The following is a 22871-nucleotide window of genomic DNA, read 5'->3' as shown; positions in this document are numbered from 1 at the left end:
TTCTGGCTGATTCTTGACAGTCTTCATTCTGTCGGCGTGTATATATGACTCTTCCAAATTTAGCTTCCAAAGTCCAAGTTGCTTAACTCAATGTATCACCATTCACTGAACAGAGCTCAATTTCCAAATTTCTTTGAATTTCTTTTAACAGAACAGTCCGACATGAAAACCAGAATCTCTTCCATCGGTGCTCTGAGATATTTGTAGTCCAGAAAGTGAATAGTATTTGTTTGGAATTCTCATGAAGAAACTTTTTCTTCTTCTGGAATCCAGTTATGTCTCAATGCTTTAAAATGTTATCTCCCTACCACTGCCTGCACTGCCTGAATTAAAAACCACAAAATTAACACACTGCCCAATATCACAAGATCTGTTTTGTGGAGTACAGAGGTATCAGCTTTTGAGAGGCATCCAAACTCTCTCTGTATCTGTTTCAGTGCCATGTTCATTTAAAAAGGCATGAGATAGACTCATCTCACCCAATACGCTTTACAAAATGAGAAATCAGCCACTTTCACAGATCTGGTGATATGGCTGGGTTTCCAATCTCTATGATCCTGGTATATTTTGGATCGTAAACCTTTCAAACAATGTATACTATAGTAAGATAACTTTAATATTAAAGAATTCAAACAGAGAAGGCGGAAAACTAGAATGACTCCAAACCCCGTTGCTAAGTTTTTCATTTAACAGTACCTGGCTCCAAGGACGGTTCTTCAATTTCCTGCAACAAAAAACATAAATAAAATTGTGCCAGATGGATGAAACTTAGAATTTATTTACATCCCAAAGTATAACAACTAAGAAGGGAATTTTTAAAAACACAGACAAGGAACCCCACAAATGCAACAGGCGAAGGAACCTGCTTGTTCCAGGCAAGAGCCTGCAGGAGAGTTGGTACCGCACTTCATCCACCTTGGACCCAGGGAACTGTTTCCGTGTTTACTGTAGTCCTGTGCTTTGCCGCACTTCCCAGCGCCTGGCAACATTATCACTTTTAATGGTGAGGAACCCATTACACGGCTGTTTTTCTCAACTGTCTTAAATGCCTGGATAGCTGTGCTTTAGTTTTATACTTTTATTGTCTAGCAGAATACCAGACACATTATACCAGAGAATCATTTTTCAGTAATGCAGTATTAGTTTCCAAAAATTCCAAAGATCAAAGGAAAGAAGGCATGGGTGGCTTGACTCATGTTCTACCTGTGCATGGTGGACTTACAATACACACATGCCCACCTACCTGGTCAACCAAGTCCCTACAGTATCACATGTGCCTTCTTCCTTATCTCTTCCAATCAACAATCCAGCAAGCCAGCTCTAATTCTTCAATATCCTTCAAGCCCTTCCCAGGAAGCAGTTGTCAAGTCACACCACTGTTACTCCTCACCAACACCAGCACTTGATTTTACTACCCCCATTCCTACCTCCTCCACAACAGGCTCATCTGTACCTCACCCCACATCAGGCCAAGTCCTACACATTTAGTGCAGGGACCATGTGCTCACAGAGAGCCTGCCCAACTAAAGGAAGGGACTTTCAACGTGTGGTCACTGGCCTCTGCATTCTCTCTGTTCAAGGGACAACATTCTAGAACTCAAGCCAACTCTTATAAGCACTGTCTAGGTTCCAGGCAGAAATTTAAGCACTTTACATACACATACATTAACCAATCACCCGACAGCCCTAGCAAGTTGGTTCTATTAGTATCATCCTTCTTTTCAAAGATCAGGAGTCAGGCAGACTGCGGTTGACAAACTTGCTCAAGGACACACAGCAGAGCCAAGATTTGAGCAATGGCTGTGTGACTTGAGTCCATTTATCAGTCAGGCCTACCCACTGTTCTGTTTATACACAGGGAGGATGGGAACCAACCTTTCTCCTCGTGCATGAGACACCACAGGTGCTTAGCGTGTAAGTTACACGCATATGAATGGTTGGCACAGTCCACTAGGCAGTGACCTGCCATCCTGGGGAACCCTAGAAAATGGGTCACTTTTATAACAATTTCATTTACTGGTAATCAAGTTTTTTCCTCCCCATTTCATGCTGGGAATTAAAGATTCTATACAGAAGGAAACAATCATTTTAGGCAGAACGATTCTCTCCTAACTTTCCCTAGACAAAAACATACACAATCCTATTTGTCTCTGAAAGGGCTGTATAAACTGTCCTGACCAGACAATGTACCAGGCCTATTAAACCTGAGGAGACACTCAAGAAAATGAGCCTGCTCCTCCTTTCCTTTCTGAGTCAGGAGCAGGCTTTGTCTCTGCAGCTGGAGAGACATCAATCCGAATGGTGAACCAAGTTTTACCAAGTTTTCTTGCCATCTGTACCCTCCTGGAGGCTGGCTTGTGGCTCACTAATAACACACCCTGCCCATCTGGCAGAGAGAAATGAAGGTCTTGTCTGAAAGGTGGTTTCCAATTAATCAGCATAAGTTACATTATTAAAACAACAAAAAAACAAGGACTGGCATAAGACATTTTTTCATTTCTTCAAAAACGTTCTGAAAATCAGATAGGTTTATTTCAACAGTTTAAACCAACATCGGCTGACAGAAAAAGTAAAAGGAAACAAGATCCACATTAATGCAAACTATACTTAAAAGTCAGCCCACATCTCATTTGTTCTCATTTAACTTTTAACACAGGTGGTAGTTTAACCTGTGTTTAATAGCCAAGATGCTAAAATCATCAAGAGAACTCTGTGTACTTTTTGAGGACAAACTTCCCAAAGGGAAAATCAGAACCCATCTTTCCCAGCTGTGATGTCAGTGCTGGGGCCACCCCACCCCACCCTCCTGCACCGTTGTCTGAGCCCCATTCTTCTGTCCTGGGGAGGGGGTGCTGCCCTTCCAGTCTCATGTCTCACCCAGGAGTACTTCTGCTGCAGATGAGGCCCTCCAGGACAGACCCCACAGTTTGATCTGTTACTGATCAAACTAACAAGAGCCCCCTAGAAGTCCCAAGTCTTAACTGCAGGGATCTTCAATGCTAGCAGGGGAGCCGAAACAATGAGCAATTCTTAATAGGCACGTTCTAAACAGGAAGGTTGAAAACAAAACTCCCTCTAGGAGGCCAAAAAAGCAAACAGACCTTGCAGTGACTTTTAGTTGGGACTGTATCAGAAGTGGATTCCAGAAACTGTAGTCTAACCTTTGATTTTAAAATTATTGAGCCATACAACAATTTACCTGTAATATAGTGAAGTCAGATGATGAAGTATCTAAATTGTTTATACTTTCTTTATCCTCTACCTATAAAATAAACAGAGAACAAAATTTACAATACCAATAACAGAAATGCCTTTAAAGATGTCTCAGGGCTTCTACTTTTCAATCGCCTTTTCTGTCTACCTGAGAAACATTCATCCTTTTGGAAATAACACAATCCACTGAATTAACAGCACTGAGAAAACGCAGTCTATGAGTTAAGTGTATGGAATCTGGAATTACCTTGGCCTTCATTCTTATTCTCATATGAGCTACTGCCTGGAGATATTTACCTTTACCTTTTTACCCCCCAATTTTCCCAACTGAAAAATGGGCGTAATAGCATTTATATATCTGTGGTTAACAGGATGAAAGGAACTAATGCCTAATGTCTGGCAGAGAGAATTCAGTAAGTAATACTCACCATAACTGTATTGTGCCTTGGATTTCATCCTAACACAATAAAAGCTAAGGCTTTAAAAAAGCAAGGTCACAGAATTCAAAGACTGACTGGGGGTGGGGTGGGAGTACCAATCCAATGACAGCAAAAGACCAACTTTCCACCTGTTTTGGTATTTGAGACATCAGAGCTACTACATCACAGAGTAATCTCCTATAACAAGGCTAGAATAGAGTCCTCAAGATGCTTAATGCTGCACTATTCAAATGGAGAGGAGATAAAATCATTCCTCACAAGACATCATTTTTCAATGAAGCAAAGTGTGCCTTTCAGACTCATCTGTGATGTGAATGGATCAGCCAAATATTGTACTGAAATGGCATTAAAAGAACGTAATTCCAAATTTAATTATCTGTTACACTGTTTGAGGAATTTTTACATTTAGGGTACATCCTAGAGACCCTGCCGAGGTACCTACAGCATGTTCTTGAAGCTGCTCTGGAAGCTCTTTCATCTCCCCCTCCACAAGCTCTCTACTGTCAGACAGGGACTCCTGGAGGTTTTCAGCATCATCATCTTCCACACAGTCTGCAACACTCCCGTTATCAATCTCTGCTTCATCCAACACACTGATATCCATCATGTCGATGTCCTGTAAGTTCTCCAAACTGGTCTCAACATCCTCCTGTGACAAAGAAAAATACAAGCATCAGATGACAAGCCCTGGTCCATGCACCAAGCTGATCACTGATGAGGTTCACATACCTGTCCATCCCCAGAATTTTCTTCTAGCCCATTATCTTCCACACCCTCTTCTTCTGGTTTGCGCCCTGGAGAAATAATTTATAGTGTGAGATCAAAGATATATATTTTTCAGAAGTGACAACTTTCACTTTTATACACCCTAAGCACTACAGAAAGACAACCTAAAACACCTGTGGGACTTTTCCGTTTAGGAACACAGTAATCCAGGAATAGTTAAATCCAATCTGGATAAGGGAGTTCCCTACTACCCCTAGTAGAAGTGGTTCTGTTCTTATCAACTAGCTGTGCAGGTATGAGGCAATAGAAATGGATTCTTAATAAAGTGGAAGCAACCAGACCTTTTCCAGGCCTGCCCATCATGTTAAGTGGCTTTGGTTATGGGGAGAAGAGTATCGCATACAAATGTGCTGCTGTGGGGAATTCCCTGGAACTCCAGTCATTAGCATTCTGTGTTTTACTACACATGTTTCAGTTTCAAAACTTGGTAGGTGAACTAAGATCCCACAAGCCTGGCATTACAAAAACCAAACAAAACCCAAACTAACAAAAAACCACACAAACCAAAACAATCAAAAAAAGATCACATTTGCTGCTTTTTGGTTAAGGAATGTGGAACACGTTTACTGAGAGACAACCACATAAAAGGAAAACACAGAAAAGCAAAAAAAGTAAATGCCTTTCAGAATTTTACCATCTAAAAGTTAGTCCTGGAGCTATCATACAGTGGGGCAGGGATCCCTTCCATACTGTGCTACGAACATACACATACTCTCCTTTCAAAAACTGTGCTGCCATTTTATAATCTTTTCACTTACTACCTTGTGAATAGCTTTCTATATTCTTTCATAACATTATATGGTTTGTGTATGTTCAGGGTCGTTCGTATGCGACCCTATGGACCAAGGCCACCCAGCCTCTCTGTCCATGTGATCTTCAGGGAAGGATACTTGAGTGGGCTGACATTTCCTACTTCAGGAGATCTTCCCAACTGAGACTGAACCTGCATTTCCTGCACTGGCAGGTGGAGTCTTTTTTAAAAAAATATTTATTTTTAATTGACTGATGATTGCTTTACAATATTGGTTTGATTTCTATCATACATTAACATGAATTAACCACAGGTGTACATATGTCCCCTCTGGTCTAGGTTATTACAGAGTCTCAGTTTGAGTTCCCTGAGTCATACAGCAAATCCCCAGTGGCATCTATTTACATATGTTAGTGTATATGCTTCCATGCTACTCTCTCCATTCATCTCACCGTTTTCCTCTTCTCCTTTACCCTCTATGTCTGTGTCTATTGGCAAGTGGATTCTTTACCACTGAGCCACCTGGGAAGCACCATCATTTTTCTCCAAATTAAAGATGAATTTCTTAGGCTACTAAGTGTTTATCTAGTAAGACATTACTTTGCACACAAAGGTCCAATTAGTAAAAGCTGTGGTTTTTCCAGTAGTCATGTACGGAACTGAGAGTTGCACCATAAAGCACACAGAGGGCCGAAAAAATGATGCTTTCAAACTGTGGTGCTGGAGAAGACTCTTGAGATGTCCTTGGACTGCAAGGAGATCAAACCAGTCAATCCTAAAGGGAATCAACCCTGAATAATCACTGGAAGGACTGATGCCAATACCTTGGCCACCTGATGTGAAGAGCCAACTCATTGGAAAAGCTGGTAAAGATTGAGGGCAAAATGAGAAGAGGGTGGCAGAGCATGACATCGTTAGACAGCATCACTGACTCACTGGACACGGATCTGAGCAAACTCTGGGAAATAGTGAAGGACAAGGAAGCCTGACTTGGTGCATTCTATGAGGTTGCAAAGAGTCAGGATAACTTAACGATTAACAACAATCATTTGTACCATAATTCAGACTTTAGAATTTTTTATACCATGTGTTACTTGATTTTTCCATATTCTAACTTCACTCATGTTTTCAGAATTTTTTTCCCCCCAGAAATATTTTAATTGCAAATAGCCTTGGTAGTTGGCTGGGAACCTCAGTATCCTATGGCAAAACATGCCTCGAGCTTCAAAAATGTCTGGAACTCAACCTAGTGGTCTTTATAAATATGCTAGGAAGATATACAGCAACATTTCTGCAGACTCGTACCATTCTAGAATATGCACATTGGCTTTTGCCCAATTCCACTGAGTTAGTAGCAAAAATCTAAGTAGACTACCAGAAACTTGCCACCCTTTCTATTTCTACTGTCTTTTTCCCTTTCACAAGAAAGGCAGCAGAGCAGGTTTTCATCAAGCAGATCCAGGTCTCACTACAAGCAGTACATACAGTACACTGCAGCCTGAAGCCCTTTCAGCGGAGAATTTTCCCAGGTAAGAAATGCCCTAACAAGCAATGTCAAGAGAATGTGCTGTCCTAAGAACATCCAGTCTTCAATATGGAAAGCACACCCCCATCGGGATGCTAACCAACAATCACTATTTGGGAAAGGATACCCTGCTTTCCAAAGATGAAAAACAATGTATCTCAATGAATCCAAAATTAATGTGAATGAGAAATATCACTGCGGCAAAAACTAAAGCAACTGTTTTTGGTACTACTAAGAGAAAAGGCACCCCTCAAATTCTTCCTCCGAAGAGTAAAAAGACCTCCCACATTTACAATCTCCAAACCACAGGCCCACAGAGCCTCATAGTTCTTGTCTCCGTAACTTTCTCCCAGCCCCCTTGCCTGGGATTTCCATTTCTTCTCCCCATTAAGCTTCTACTTCACGGAGAATGTCCAACTCAACTGTTAGACCCCTCCGCAGACTCCTGCTGGGAACTCCCCCAGGACCCAGTGTGGCTGGCTGCATGTGGGCAGGTATTTTAAAAAATTTGATTACACAAATACATTCACACAAGTATACTCATTAAAAGATGAGTATTTACTTCACAGTAAATTTCAGTTTACTAGTAAAAGATCGGAGAAGGCAATGGCACCCGACTCCAGTACTCTTGCCTGGAAAATCCCATGGACGGAGGAGCCTGGAAGGCTGCAGTCCATGGGGTCGCAGAGTCGGACACGACTGAAGTGACTTAGCAGCAGCAGTAAAAGATCCACCCTCATAAATACATGAAAAAGTTCTTTTTCACGTAGTTCATGTAAAGAGTTCTTTTCCGTTCTCCCCGTTGCACTTCTAAGAGGTAACCATCGTTGTCAGCCTGGTGGCCCTTGGAAACATCTTGTGGATTTACACAAATACCATTCAAATGGAAATGAACTTGTTATGTAAAGGAATCACATGGTATATATATATTCTGTAACTTGCTTCTGTTAATAAAGGCCTTGGAAAATTGTCTTGCCCTATATGTTGACTCACCTCCACGGTTAGTTTCAGTTTGGTCACCCCTGTCCAGAAAGCAGCTTTATTAATTTACCATCTCCAATAATTACTCACTTCCTCACACCCTTGTCAATGTGGAATACTGAGAATTATGTACCCGTTTACCAGTGTAATTGGCAAAAATGATAGTCATTATTTTTATTTGCTTTCCTTCACGAATTTTTCTTTTTTGTGTATAGGCCTTGTTTGTTTTTTCTTTTATCTGTGACCTGTCTATTCATGAAAATGAAGTGAAAGTGTTAGCTGCTTAGTGTCTGACTCTTGTGACCTCCTGGACTGTAGCCTGCCAGGCTCCTCTGTCCATGGGATTTCCCAGGAAAGAATACTGGAGTGGGTTCCCATTTCCTTCTCCAGGGATCTTCCCGACCCAGGGATTGAACCCAGGTCTCCTACATTGCAGGCAGATTCATTACCGTCTGAGCCACCAGGGAGGTCTCTTTTCTGAAATCAATTGGCTGTTATCTTATCAGTTCATAGAAATACTGAATGCTTTCTGGATGTTTATATGCTGTAACATTTTCTCCCAATTATATCTATTTATGGTATTTTTCATTAAGAAAATCTTAATATTCTACCATTAAAATAAGAGCAAGAATGCAACAGTGTTTCAATTTGAGTTATTCTTCTGTATTTTCTTTTTGATGAATATTAGAACAGACAAATTTCAAAGAGTCTTTTTAGGTTACTTTGAGGGGAATTGAGAACCTTATGCTATCAAGTCATCATATCTAGGAAAACTTTCTCAAAATTAGTTGTGTCACACTACTTACATATTTCCTTGTAGCTTTACCTATAACTTGAGAATACTGTATCTATTTTTAATGTCCTCTGGCAATCCCTTGCTTAAGTCTTTGACTTGCAAATGATGTTTCATTGGCACATCAAAAACAAAGCAGACAATTAACACCAGTTACCAAGTTTTGCAAGTGCACTGTTCATATTAGCCATCCCTCTTAAGCTGTCATTGGCTCATTTTGGATTGCTTCACTAGTATTTAATTTCATGAGGTACATAAAGGACCTCAGAGACCCAGCAGTGGCCAAGAATTTGACACCTGCAGCAAAGAGTAGGGCTTCCATGGTAAAGAATTCGCCTGCAATTCAGGAGACCCCAGTTCGTTTCCTGGGTTGGGAAGATCCCCTGGAGAAGGGATAGGTTCTCAATCCAATAGTCTTGGGGTTCCCTGGTGGCTCAGTCGGTAAAGAATCTGCCTGCAATGTGGGAGACCTGGGTTCGAGCCCTGGGTTGGGAAGATCCCTTGGAGGAGGGCATGGCAACCCGCTTTCTTCTATGGACTTCCCTGGTGGCTCAGATGGTAAAGAATCCACCTGCCATGCAGGAGACGTGGGTTCCATCCCTGGAGAATGGAACAGCCACCCAGACCAGTATTCTGGCCTAGAGAATTCCATGGACGGAGGAGCCTGGCAGGCCACAGTCCATGGGACTGCAAAGAGCTGGACACGACTGAGCGACTTTCACTTCAGTGAAGAGTACACTGCTGCTGCTAAGTTAGTTCAGTCGTGTCTGACTCTGTGCGACCCCATAGACGGCAGCCCACCAGGCTCCCCTGTCCCTGGGATTCTCCAGGCAAGAACACTGCAGTGGGTTGCCATTTCCTTCTCCAATGCATGAAAGTGAAAAGTGAAAGGGAAGTCTTTCAATCATGTCCGACTCTTCACGACCCCATGGATTGCAGCCTACCAGGTCCCTCCGTCCATGGGATTTTCCAGGCAAAGAGCACTGGAGTGGGGTGCCATCACCTTCTCCCAAAGAGTACAACAGCACTCTGCAAAAATGAAGGGCACCTGGAAGAGATGGTTGATTCCCAGTGTAGGGCAGGGAAAACAAGACAGACACTGAACACCCTCTTGTGCCAGAAAGTAACTGTTCAAAGAGTGATGTGAACATGTTAAAAAGATACTGGTGCCAGCTTGCAAGAGTCTCACAGGGAGAATTTGAACATCAAAATAAATAATAATCACAAAGGCTTATCACCTACTGAATAGGAATCTCTAAGTTCACACTGATAAGTGGGGGAGAAGTACAAGCCACTACCTCTTATGGCAGAAATCCAGCACTAGAGATGAAATGATTAATTTAGAAAATCACCACTGGACAACTCAGTGGAATGCTGACACTAATGGAGAGTGAAATATGCTATTTTTAAGTCTCCGAGTATCCTCCCCATAGATACAATCACAAACTCTCCTATGGAGAAACACCCAACCAATACCACCTCAAGTTACCTACCCAAACTGTCAGGATGTGCCCCTAAGGAGGACATGTAACAACAGAGAAAAACAACACTTCCAGCGGCATTTCTGACAAAAGTATGTGATTTGAACCTAATCATTAGGGGAGGAAAAAAAAACACCAGAAATACCCCCCAATAAACCCAAACTGAGAAACAGGCTTCAAAGTTAAGTGGTCTGTGCTCCTTCAGGAAATAGTAATGTCACAAATACAAACAAAGGCTTGGGAACTGCTGTAGATTAAAGGAGACCAAAAAGATGTGTGTGACAACTGAAGGCAAAAGACCCTAGAACTTCTTTCTTCTGAGTTATGAAGGACATTACTGGAATAATGATTAAGTAAGGCCTAAGCTTAGATAACAGCATTATTCCAATATTAATTTCTTGATTTTGGTAACTACGTACATAGTTATGTAATGTCCTTGCTTTTAGAAAATACTGTAGTATGTAGGAGCAAAGAAGCACATACTTGCAACTTATTCTGAAACAGTTCAGGGGAAAAGGAAAAAATATATATGTATTACATTTGTTTCATCCTTTTCTTTCTCCCTCCTCCCCTCCCCTCCCTCTCTCGAGAAAGAAAAATCTTTTCTAAGCATGAAATTATGTCTCCCAAAAAAAGATAAACTGTACATTCATATTCAAAGTTTTTGTGGATCCATGCTTTCATTTATTTTGGCTAAAGAAACAGGAACAGAATGATTTGGGATGATTAATATTTCAGCTGAAATTTTTTTTAACTTTTATGTGCCAATTTTTCTCCCAAAATAATTGTATTTTATATACTCCACAGCAGTGTATGGGAAGTTTGTTTTTCTATATCTTTGTTATTTTAATAGCTGTTTTTTAGTATTTCTAATCATTTTAATTTTCATTTCCTTGATACCTAAACATAATAATTTTTAATGTGGTCACTGGCCATTTACTTATATTCTCTTGTGAAGCATCTATTCAAAATTTTGCCAATTATTAAATGTATTTGAGTGCTTAAAAACATGCTAACTTGGCTTTTCTAGTTAAATTACTTTAAATGACCTATTAAACAAAGTACTGGTATAAAACTAATTTGGAAGCTTTCTAGGATTCTGATTAAAACCATCAGATTCAAAGTATTTTGAGTTTGTTCAAACTGAACAGAAGAAAAAACTCTTATTTTCAGTAAAAATCTTAATAAAATTTAATAAGGCAATTATTTTAATAAGGTAAAATAATTCAAGAAAACTTATAAAGCAGTCCTACTGAATATGAAAAAGTACTGTAAAACCTCAGAAGAGAATGACTGCAAGCATCTAAGAAACCAGACAGAAAAGAGTTTGTATTAGGAATTCCTGGCAGTCCAGTGGTTAGGACTTTATGAGCCCACTGCCTAGGGCCTAGGCTCAATCCCTGGTCAAAGAACTAAGATTCCACAAGTTACACAGTGCAGAAACCCATGCCCAGTTTTTTTTTGCTTTGAATGGTTCTACTTCCTCTGAAGTTTAAGTTAAGAACAGGCAAAAAGAATCATCTATGGTCAAAGTAACTATTCTCCCCCGACTCCCCGCCAGAGGGACAAGCAGGGATTATGACTGGGCAACAGCATTAGGAATTTAGCAGAAATGTTGTCACACTGGGACTTCCCTGGTGATCCAGTGGCCAAGAATCCACACTCCCAATGCAGGGGACCTAGGTTCGATCCCTGTTCAGGGAACTAGATCCCACATGCTGCAATAAAAATATGGTACAGCCAAATAAATAAGTAATAAGTATTTTAAAAATCCCATTATTTTGATCCCTATTTAACTTCACATCATATACAAAATTAAATTCCAAATGAACTAAAAATAAAACTATAAATACTACTCTGCAATGCAGATTTCTTAAAAAAGTAATTTTAAAGCAAAGGACTGCCTTTTAAAATACAACATAAAATCTAAAACCAAATAAAACAAGTTAACGGCATTGCCTGTATTAAAGATTAAAACTTGAAAGACAAAAACATCACAAATTATTTAAGCCAAAACAAACGAGTTAAGTCAAATGAAAGACTGGGAAAAAAATCAATCAACATTTTATAGAGCGAGCACTCTCAAAAGTGAGAGAAGTATCAAAATGAGCAAAGGGCATGAAGAGACAATTGAGAAAATACAGATGGCCAATTATCAGAAATTTTCTAATTTGTGAAGAAATGTAAATGGACACTTCACCTGTGGAGAAATTCAGACAAATACAGGGAAAATAATATTTAGCATTAAGCAAGAATTTAAAGAAACAGGTAGCTGCCCATGTTGCTAATTATTAACCAGTAGAGCCTGTTGGAAAGCCATTTGCTAATAACTATTTTAAAAATAAATGTACATATCTTTGGGACCCCAGAATTCTACTTCTCTCAGTTAACATAAACATACTCCTTCTGCAGAGGTAACTGGCAGATGACATGCTGAAAACTGGAATAGTATAGTGATAAAACTGAGGAGCTCAACTATAACACAAAGGATGACTACTTAGCCATTTTCTGCATTACTGAAAAAAGTAAATTAAAGGATGTTGTGTGTACTATGGATTTTTTTTTTAAATGGAAAGATAAAGCTACACTGGGTTTCTGGTTACATGTTTCTGCATTTGTTTTTAGTTAACGGTAGACACACAGAAAAGTCTGGGAAAATATACCTACTTTTAATAATGGTTTGACTCCTTTATTTAATGCACATTTGCGTTCCTAATACAAGGATTTCTTTTTCTTAAAAACAAAAACAAACAAACTCCACAGGCTATATCCTCTGCCTGCCCGCCCCCTCCCCCCGCCCCAATAAATGTCTTTCTCTCATTTTTCAGTACTCTGCCTTGGCAAAAACATCGACTTAGGCAAAGTCAAAATGCACAACAAACTGTGGCCCACACAAGTGACGTCATCCAAGTGATGACACTGCTATTCTCCCAGAACTAATAATATACCAAAGCGAGGTCCATATCGGTGCTTGCCTCTCAGACATTTCACACCCAGGTCTTCACCACTGGCCAGGTAAAAATATTTCATTTCGGGGCCTGAGCAATAAAACTTTCAACTACCCAGAGAACTTTCAGGATGGCCCAACTGCCTGGTTTTAGCTGATTCTTTCTTAAACAGTAGTTGAATGTCACTGAATTCAATTAGGAATTCAATTTATTGAGTAAATACTAGCAGGAAAGAAGACAAGGAAGAAGCAGACCCTGTCCTCAACAACCTAATTAGGATACAAGGCAGGATGATGTCAGCATTGAAACTCAGGCCAGGGCTGTGCAGAGGACCTAAGGAGAGAAGACTTGCTACTGGTGAGATCAGAAGTTGTCTCTTGATAAACTAGGACTCAAACGCAGACAGGTGGGGAAGAGGAGTGGGTGGAGTAAAACCACATGTCTGGGACCTGATTGCAGGTGGATGTAACAGAGGAAGATGGTAGGGGCCGAAGCGGGAAGGGGCAATGGTGAGGGTCATTAATGCCGTGTGGAATCTGGCTTTTATGCGGTAGGAAGTTTCTGAAAGCAGCATCTGTAAAAGCGACAACTCTGTTTTGGCCAGGCGGTATTTAAAAGGCAAGTTAATTTTCCACAAGTCAGAGCAATAGGTCTGAGACTCAAGTAATCCTAAACACTCTCTACCTCAAGAAGGTTAAGACTCTGGATAAGCAACAGCTGCCGAGAAACCTACAGAAGAAAATAAGTAAAGGTGTCAGTACCTCTTCTGTGCTGAGACTTCCCAAATCCCATGGAAACAAAAACACACTGGAGAGATCTTGAAAGAAAATGCACACCTTCATTCAAGGTCCATCAAAGATTCAAAGGGCAGTCCACAGGCACATTAGCAGAGGAAGCCAGTTTGAAAGAAGTTCCTAACATCACTTTCCATACCTTTGCTGGATCTCTTTGGAGTCTTCTTATTTCCTTCAGAGGTAATTTCAATTTCATCAGGATTACCTCCCTCATCTTCAATTGCCTAAAGTGAAGGGAAAAGAAAAGTTCTCATCCAAAAAGGCAGCACACAAGACTTGACTTCCACAGACGCTTCAGGGGCTGATCTGGAAAGGGTACCTCCCCATCTATTCATTCCTTCTTTCTGTTGCAGCAAGGGCCCCAGAGGTAGACTGATTCTACTATACTTTGGCTGCCTGGTCTCAGGCAGGCTCACTTAATTGTTCCGAGTTTGTTTTTCACTCTGGCATGAGGGACTAATTAGTTCTTACCCTGGAAAGCTGTCATGAAAATTCTTGTTAGTCACATAAAGAAAGCACTCACCAGACATTTGACTTATTTTTAATATTATCACCACAATCTGACAAATCCTAATCCTGGGTCCAAAAGAACTCAAAAAGGGAGAAGCAAACTCGCTAATTGCCTATGACGTCACTCAGCAATGTGTTATTAGACCCACCCTGATCCCCTCTTGATTCCACGCCTGAATTAGCACCATCTGGACAGAATATGGGACGTGCTATGGATGGGACACAGACTACCTCATCCCTCACAAATCTCTGACTCCTAAGGTTTTTCTCTCAACCACTAGGGGACCTGCTTCATTGGACACAGAACCCTAAGGATTTTTGAGTGAGTGGCGCCTCCCATCCCAAGATTGTGTTGCTCAGTTAAGAAGCTCTCAGGGTCGCTCAGCACCGAGCAGGCCCCTAAGGAGGCACTCAGGAGGAAAAGAAACAAACAACCCCCAACCCCCACAAAACAAACAAAAGAACATGTACTGAGCCTGTCAATGCTGATATCCCCAGACACCAGGCCTCAGATTCTAACTTTTGGAAACCCTTTCTCTCCTGGATAGTCTTGGGAACCCATGTTCTATTTTTAAATCAGTTTCAAATGCTGTTTTGTTTGTAAATAGTTTCAGAAGTCTCAAAGATTCTCAGGAGTATTCTAGCTTGGTAAAGTCTAAGTTCAGAATGAAGCTTGGGGGCTCCACACCTAACCTGTACCAGGAACAAAGAAAACCTCTCCCTCTTCTCTGAAGCCAGAGCCAGAAGAAAGATTTGGAGTTATGCCCTGGCATGAAGAAGGGCTTAAACAGAAAGTGCCTTACCTTCTGCCTGGAGACAAAAGATTCTGGACCACCAGCAGCAGAAAACAACTACCTCGGACAGAAAGTGGACCAGTCTGCCTCTCAGATGGTCTCTAGGTGTAGTGTTTACAGGGTCGTCCCCAGGGGGACTGTAGGCTATGAGTCATCCTTATAGGCCTTGCCAAATTAGACTGTTGCCTCCACCTTTCCCTGTTTTGTTTTTCTACAAAAATAAATAAACCAGAAAAGGGACAAAACACTCTGTGATAGAAGTAGAATAGAAGAATTCCAGTTACTTCCAGACTTGCTCGGGCAGAGTGGCAGATAGGTGTATACACTGATGGTGTTTGTGTATTTTGAGCACATCCCTAATAGAAGAGCAAGGAGGGATGGATTTTTCCTCTCACAGACCCTAGTGGAAGATCATACCAGCCTCAACCACCAACCTGACAGGGAGATTCAATCCTCTATCAGCATCAAAGGCTTGTGGATTATCTGGGGGAATAATGGCTAAAGCCCTCCAATTTGGCTTTGTTGACAGGAGGCCCTGAAGCTAGTAACACGGATCACAGGTCCCTGGGTGCCCACCCTCCCCTCCTTGCATACTCCCCAGGTAAACACATCAGTGGTGAACTGCCTGCCCTGTCGTCTTAGAGGGAAGTCAGTATCCATAGTGAAAGAAACACATGCTAGAGTTACAAATGCCCCACTGACTTGGGGCATAATAACTCATCACTCTCAACCCTGAACTTCCTCAACGGGATAATAGGAAATTACCCTCACTTCCTCTAAACAGAAATTAATAAATAAAACCCTGATCCTCTGTTGTTTGTGAGGCAAGAGGCGGTGGAATGAGTCACAAACTGTACTGCTTGGGGAAGTAAGGTGGGGGGAGGATAGGTGACAAGGCTGAGAGATCACAGAGGAGAAGTCCTGGGACAAGAGTTGAGACGGTAAAACAAAGAATTCACCAGAATCAGACAGCACAAGGAAAGCGGAAGAGCACAAATTCTTAACTCCTTTCTTTTCAAAGGCATCCCTCAGAATCCGACCCGGCAAGAAGGGGTCAGAACCCCCAGTTTGCAAATACCAAACAGCAGTACCTCCAGTTGTTACAAGAGTTTAGGGCTTTCCTCATAGCTCAGTTGTTAAATCATGTGCCTGCAATGCAGGAGTCCCAGGTTCCATTCCTGGGTTGGGAAGATCCTCTGGAAAAGGAAATGGCAACCCACTCCAATATTCTTGCCTGGAGAATCCCATGGACAGAAGAGCCTGGCGGGCACAGTCCATTGGATCGCAAGAGTCGGACACGATTTACCCGACTAAACCACCCCCACCAAACAGTGATACAGAGAAGAGAGTCAGTTGTGACAGCGATTGCCCCTCAAGCGTTCACATGTATTAGGCAGCACGCCAAGCCCATTTTATGCCATTTTACTTAATCGTAACGCGGAAGAATTCTTTTCTTCTTTTGGATACAAGGAGAAACAGGCCTAGACGGGGTTAAAATGTCTTCCACGCTCAAGATCGAGTCACGGAGACTGGCAGAATCCTTAGGTTCTGAGGTCTAACTGTAGGTTTCATTTCTGGTCTTTATTACGAACAGCACTCTCCCTACCAGGCTGAGCCCCCGAGCCCGTGCTGGCAAATCCCTAAGCCATTCCCCCCAACCCCGCTCCCAATACCCTTTTGATACGGTTACTTCGTAAACTACCCCCCTATTCTCGGCTTCTAGGCCCTAACGGATCAAGCAGCTTCTCTCGCCCCAGAGGAGGCCCCCGCATCCAACACACGGCTCAGAAAATCGCCCGGCCTGGGTTCAAATCTCGACCTCCCCTCCCCGGCCGAGTGACCTTGGCCGAGTCCCCTGACTCCCCGGGCAGAGCGAGGATTTCAGGTTCCGCGTCCACTCTCAGAGATCGGGATGAAGGCAGCCGAAGGATGCCCTAAAAAGCAGGGGCTGATGCGGTAACACAAGCCCTCGGCCGATGTCACCCGCCACCTCGAACTTCCCCCGTTCGCGTCGAGATTTTCTTGTTCTCGCCCCGATGCAGCGCTGGGCTTTGAACTTGGGCCCGCCGGGGCTCGGCGATCCCGCTCGGGCCTCAGCGAAGCGGGGACAGGCCCGGGGCAGGCCGCAAACGGACCCCGAGGCCAGGAGGCCCCCGAAGCGGCCGCCGGGGTTCCCCGGCCCACCTCCCACACACCCCAGGGCCCCAGCTCTACCTTTCTAAGCCGTTCCATCAAAGCGCTCTTGTTGCCGCTCGAGTCCAGGTTCCGTTTCTTCAGCTCCGCCCGCAGATCGATCACCCTAAGGTCGGTGAGGCGCCGCGTCCCGGTCTCCGACGAGGCGGAGCTCAGAGCCGCTGCGCCCGCCGCACCAGAATCGCCTAAGCCGGACAGAGACTCCGCCATTCCAGGGACCCTGGCTCCGCCGACTACTTCACACAGAACCCGGCCGGGTTTACCTCGGCTTTCAGCACAAAATGGCGCCGCCTGCGAGAGAACCGCTCCGGCCGCCCCTGCGCGACTCGTTTCTGCGCAGGCGTACCCGGCGCGGGTTCGACGCTCCCGGCCGCGTCTGCCCATGCGTGGTGGCAGCCGTGGGAGGGACGCACGCCGGCGTACTGCTTCTCGCCGGCCTCCCGCCGCGAACCGCCGCGACGCATGCGTACTGCGGGCACACCGCCTGTCGGCGGCGGCCTGGCGCCAGTGCTGTTAAGCTTCATCAGGGCATCGCGAGGCGGGCGGGAGGAAGGGCGTGCCTTTTCCTCTCAGGCGGCGCCATTTTGTGCTCAGAGCCGCTACAGCTGCCGGCGGCGGAGAGTAGTTGGTGGAGACAAGACGCCTAGGATGGTCCTCTGGTAAGGGCCGCCGCCTTAGGAATGGCCGCTTTCGTCTCGGAAATCGGGACGTGACGGCTTAGCGACCTGCGGGCGGAACTGAAGAAGCGGAACCTGGACACGGGCGGCAACAAGAGTGTCCTGATGAACCGCTGTAGAAGGTGAGGCGGCCCGGGGCCCCGGGGTGGCGCCAGAGGCTGAGGAACTTCCTCGGCCCGAACTGTGAGGGACCGCGGGGCCGGGCTGTGAGACCAGGACTGACACCGCCCCTCGCTGTGCCTGGCGCCTCCTCTCCAGCCGGGGTCCTCAAAGCGCTGAAAGCCCATCGTAGTCGCAGGGTGGCCCCAGGACTGCTCCCAGGGCCGTATGACCTTCGACAGATACCGTCCCGTCCCTGCGCCTCAGTTTCCAGGAGGCATACACAGAATTGAAGAATTGACTGTACTGGCTACAATCACAGCTCCTAACTTACCTGTTTTTCTCTTTCTTCCATGATTGACTTTGAACCTTCTCTCCTGAAAAAGGGAATTCAAATAGAAGCATAAGGAGAAAGACAGGTAGTCAGACCCCCAAATGGAAGACATTTCCCGAGTTGAACCCAGGTAATTCACAAACAAACTGCCGGTTCGAGTGGGCTTGCAACCTAGAAGCCTAGAACCCAGAAGGGCCGCTGGAGTTTTTCGTCGTTAAGATTCAGCTTGGACCAAAAAAAGAATGAGCCAGGACTGGAATGTCCCTGTAGTCGGGTAGTCAAAGCTTAACCTTCTAATGAAGGGTGGGGGTTCCTTGGTTGGGAAGCTAACACCCACATGCCTTAAGACCCAAAAAAACCAAAAGGTAGATATTGTAAAAATTCAATAAAGACTTTGAAAACGGTCCAGGTTTAAAAAAGAGAGAGAATGAACCAGAACAAAGACATGCATCAGGTGGGCAGGGTCAGTGGCTGACCTGTCAACTGAGTGATCAGGGTAGCAGCTCTGGTCCCTGTGATCTAAGTTGTGGAAGCAGTCCTGGTGGTCGAAGTCAGAATGGTAGCGCTCATCCAGGGCTGCCCGCTTAGCTTCTGGCCAGTAAACATCATCTAGCCTAGAGGGGAAGCAAGAAAGGACGTACATTTCCCCCTCCTAATGGACGACCTCTGTGGAAGCTGGTAAACTAAACCCTCACTTGACAGAACGAGAACTATGTCCCTAGAAGCCATTCTCTGCCACTTGAGTTGTGAGTGCCTGGAAGGGTGATATGGGATGTGACTGAAGGGCTCTGTTCTCTTACCCAATATGCCCAAGTCCCCCACAGAGAAGTTCAGGTTTCCTTACAGAAGGGGATCAGAGAAGTGGGTTGTCAGATCCCCTCTGGGAACTGCTCACAGCCACACAAGGGTCAGCCAGTCTACGAGGACAGTTGCCTCATGCAGACTTGACCCAGGAAACACCCAGTGCAGAGGACTAGTAGCACTTGAGAAGTACCTGTTCAAAAACATTCTATGATCTTAACAAACTGTCTCATCAATATTTTGTAAAATGCACAAAAATCCTAAGACATCTTAAAAATCCTTTACAGAAGTCTCAATGTTATATTACACAGGGACAGATTAAAACGAACAAACACACCATGCAGTCTTCCCCAAGTCACCATACATGTGGAACAGCTCTCAGGATCAACCCTAGGATTATTGCTCCAGACTCCTCACAGCAAGGTCTGAAACAGGCCTTTCACTGGTGGTTAGTGTTTTAGTATTTGTATGTCACAACAGTATGTCTGGGGAATTAAAATCAACCTCAGTAATAGAATGAACCAACACAAATCAGTGCAATGATTTCAAAGCATGGAAGGTGTCCAGGAGGCACATTTTGGTCCCTGATCACCTGACCAGCACCCTGTGTTATGTGCTCCTGTGGGGGTCTGAACTTCCTCGGGGGGTTAGGGGGACAGCCTGTACTGGGACTAGAACCTAATGATTTAATAAGCACAACTTTCACCATTTCTCCATCAACCTCAAAACATCTCAGGTTTCCAAATAAAGTACAGAGTATCAAGTGGAGCTGTAGAAAATACTCGTGCTTCCTTTTAAATAAAAAGCCCGTGTTAACAAGGCTCTGGGGAGCAAGGCACAGTTCTAAATGCCACGGGACACCTAAGAGGCGGCAGCGAGGTGCAGTGTGGCTTACCGCCCGTCGTCATAGGGCCTCCACTCCTGCTCATAGTGCAGTTCTTGCTGGCGCCGCCGCAGGAGCTCCACGCGCATGCGCTTGCGCTCCAGCCGCTCCCGCTCCATGCGCTCCCTCTCCAGGAGGCGTCTCTGGAAGGCCAGCCTCTCACGGGCGAATAGCAGCTCCTCGTGCTCCTGCCGCTCCAGCTCTGCCTGTGCGTATTGCTCTCGATCACCGAGCTCTCGCACCCTGCAGGCGAAGAGTAGAGGCTGCAAGGGCCCATGAGCTGCAGCAGTGTGGGCAGCGCCCCCGAGTGGGATGGGGGGGGTAGGTACTCGTGGCAACAAGCAAGGGCCAACCGCTGGTGGAGGCAGGCTCTGCAGGACCCCCTTCAGGCGAGGGACACTGAGTCCTTTTGCAGGTGACACTGATGGTGCCCATCACAGTCTCCTGACTGTGCACAGCTGCCAGGTGATCTGTTCATCCTCTTTCGTGTTTACAGACGCAGAATTGTACCAGCAGGAATGTCTAATATTTCCTTGCTTTATTATGTGGCTGCCTTGCTTCAGGTACCATGGCCTGAACCCCATACATCACCATCTGTTCAGGTGCACTATGCTTTTGGGAAGGAGCCTGTTGAGTGGGGCGGTGGGGGTCCACATGACTACTTGCAGATGTCAGCCTTCTGGCTGTTCCTAACCTTAGGGACATGGCTGCCCCGCCTGCATTATCTTCCGCACAGGTTCAGGTGGGGGGCTGTGGTGCTACTGGGTCTGGAACACTCTCCAGGCTGACCTGCTCCTGGACACACCTCTCCCACCACCACAAGCACTGTCTCCCCTACTGTAATTCCCATTAAACTCACAGATGGAAAACCAGTCTCAACGCACTTTTCACCTGCATGTTCCTGATCCCTGGTAAGGCTGAAAAGCCCCTTCTGTCATTCTTGGTATCAGATTAATTTTTGCTTATTTATTTCAAATCATCTTTACTCCCATCTGTCACACATCTCTGGACCTTCTCTTTGGTCTCTCAGTGCACTGAAGTGAAACTTAAATTTAGTCTACTTCACCATTATAAACTGTCAGTCCTTTCAAAAGCTCAGGTTCATAAATTCACTTACTTTTGCATCATGTGGATAGCTTTAATTTTTAATTTTGTGTGCAGCCAGCAGTTTATGTTGACACTGTGTCAGTGATGTAAGCCAGCCACATGACCTGAAGCCATTCTGGGGAGAGACTGTCCTTCTCTGTCTATGGGAAATGTCACTTTTATCACTTTAAGTCCCCACATGCACCCTGATTTATTTGCCAATTACATCATTTCTAGTGAACTATTTGCCAGTTTCTTTAACAAAACAGCATTTTTTCTTTGCTTGTTGCCTTTGCTTGTTCAGGAGAAAATTCTGTATCATGCCCCCTTTCTCACTCTTCTTTTACTAGAATTTTTGCTAATGGTTTTAATTTTTTTTGACAAAACATTAACTGTTGCTCAATATAATTGATATGATTTCTGTTTAGTTTTTTAAATTATGAGGATCTTGTATTGGGCATATTGAAGGGTGGGACCTCTCAGTTTTCTGACTGGGTCTGTGCCACTGTTTTTCCCTACTGACGGGTTCTGCAGCAAACTTGGTATGTTGTGTTATCTAGCTCCAGGGAGGCACTCCATCTCCTTGTCACTGCTACCTCCCAGAATCTTGAGAATATCTACCTGAGAAGATAGTTTGAAAAAAAGTCACAGGAAGAAAGCCAGTGCATAGGACGTCTGTGAAGATAAAGCCAAGGAGCAAAGGTTTAAAGCAACATTCCGCCCTCTAGGACTTGAAAAAAATCCTCCCAGGATACAGTTATCACCAGTCTAGGGTAACACCCAAACCAGCCATCATTCCTAGATCCTGACTCACCTGCATGACTCTGATTCTCTAGACTTCTTCGATTCTTTGACTTTATCAAAGGAACCAACAGACTGCTTTTCTATGCTGCCCGATTTTCGATCCTGACTCTTGGACACCTGGTTTACCAAGAAGCATTGAATAGTTAAGGTAGGAAGAAGTCAAATGTGTCCTGGCCTAAGCATACAAGATCAGAAATGAAGCTTAAGAGTGAATGAAACAATCAGGTTAACACTGTGTTCTCTCCAGAGAATCTCACCTTGGTTCACTGAAATCCAGAGTCACAGACTCATTACCATTTAATTCTAAAGTGGATCGAGTACTTTCAGTAGTCAACACGCAAAACAGGATTTTCTCAGAAACAATCCATAAATTAAAAACAAACAAACTTCCTTTCACTTTGTCTTTTCCATTCAAAACACATTTTTTAATATTAAACACGCAGTGATGCCCAATTGAGGAGGTCACTACTGTCATGTCTAAGGATTGCTGAGCACATTCATTTTTGAGATCCTTAGCCCTTGAATGTACATTTCCATTTTGCCATTTTACATCATTTATTATAAAGTAGGTAAAGAATTTGCCTGCAATTCAGGAGACCTGGGTGGAAATCCAGCTTCCCAGGTGTCTCAGTGGTAAACTGCCTGCCAATGCAGTAGATGCAGATTCCATCCCTGGGTCGGGAAGATCCCCTGGAAAGGAAATGGCAACCCACTCCAGTATTCTTGCCTGGAGAATCCCATGGACAGAGGAGCCTGGTGGGCTACAGCCCATGGTGTCCCAAACAATCAGACATGACTTAGAAACTAAAGAACAACAAGGGGGAAAACACTCTGACACAGTAAAACAATGGTAGAAACAGTGCAATAATGAAGTGCCATAACAGAACTCTCAGCTTGTAACTGGTCCATAACATTCATGAGTTTAAATGGTTGGTCATCTGGCCAGCACAGGTTAACATGGCAGGCCTGAGGCTAGTG

The 22871-nt window shown here is 44.1% G+C and overlaps 1 protein-coding gene and 1 long non-coding RNA gene across 6 annotated transcripts; one reads left to right on the top strand and one right to left on the bottom strand.

The window, feature by feature from the left end:
* Window positions 1–265: 265 nt before the first annotated feature.
* Window positions 266–20240, bottom strand: LOC120860430 (scaffold attachment factor B1-like). 4 transcript variants are annotated; one of them, XM_040236233.1, is made up of 8 exons: window positions 20016–20240; window positions 18796–18933; window positions 18320–18362; window positions 13852–13936; window positions 4383–4447; window positions 4096–4302; window positions 3200–3262; window positions 266–724 (listed from the first exon to the last, which is right to left on the bottom strand). In XM_040236233.1, the coding sequence occupies exons 1-8, from the start codon at window positions 20120–20122 to the stop codon at window positions 683–685; spliced, it is 750 nt and encodes a 249-aa protein (XP_040092167.1). In that variant the 5' UTR covers window positions 20123–20240; the 3' UTR covers window positions 266–682. The 4 variants fall into 4 exon arrangements, with proteins under 4 accessions (XP_040092167.1, XP_040092165.1, XP_040092166.1 ...); XM_040236232.1 differs by lacking the exon at window positions 266–724 and adding an exon at window positions 763–1336; XM_040236231.1 differs by lacking the exons at window positions 18320–18362; window positions 18796–18933; window positions 20016–20240 and adding an exon at window positions 17231–17703.
* On the top strand, window positions 17692–22289 carry LOC120860431. 2 transcript variants are annotated; one of them, XR_005720325.1, is made up of 3 exons: window positions 17749–18008; window positions 18372–18449; window positions 20500–22289. It is a non-coding gene; the product is annotated as an uncharacterized LOC120860431 (long non-coding RNA). The 2 variants fall into 2 exon arrangements; XR_005720324.1 differs by having other exon boundaries at window positions 17692–18008; window positions 18372–22289.
* Window positions 22290–22871: the final 582 nt, after the last annotated feature.

The sequence above is a fragment of the Oryx dammah genome, unplaced genomic scaffold (assembly GCF_014754425.2).
Source record: "Oryx dammah isolate SB20612 unplaced genomic scaffold, SCBI_Odam_1.1 HiC_scaffold_11073, whole genome shotgun sequence".
In the NCBI taxonomy this organism is placed as follows: Eukaryota; Metazoa; Chordata; class Mammalia; order Artiodactyla; family Bovidae; genus Oryx; species Oryx dammah.
The sequence above is the reverse complement of the archived record's forward strand: the minus strand, read 5'-3'. Positions and strand labels throughout refer to the sequence as shown.

Coding starts and splice junctions, on each gene's coding strand:
- LOC120860430 (XM_040236230.1), bottom strand. CDS start 17,593: ATGGGCAGACGCGGCCGGGAGCGTCGAACCCGCGCCGGGTACGCCTGC. Junction 4,303..4,382: donor AAAATTCTGGGGATGGACAG/GTATGTGAACCT, acceptor TCTTTGTCACAG/GAGGATGTTGAGACCAGTTT. Junction 3,263..4,095: donor AGCAGCTTCAAGAACATGCT/GTAGGTACCTCG, acceptor TTTATTTTATAG/GTAGAGGATAAAGAAAGTAT.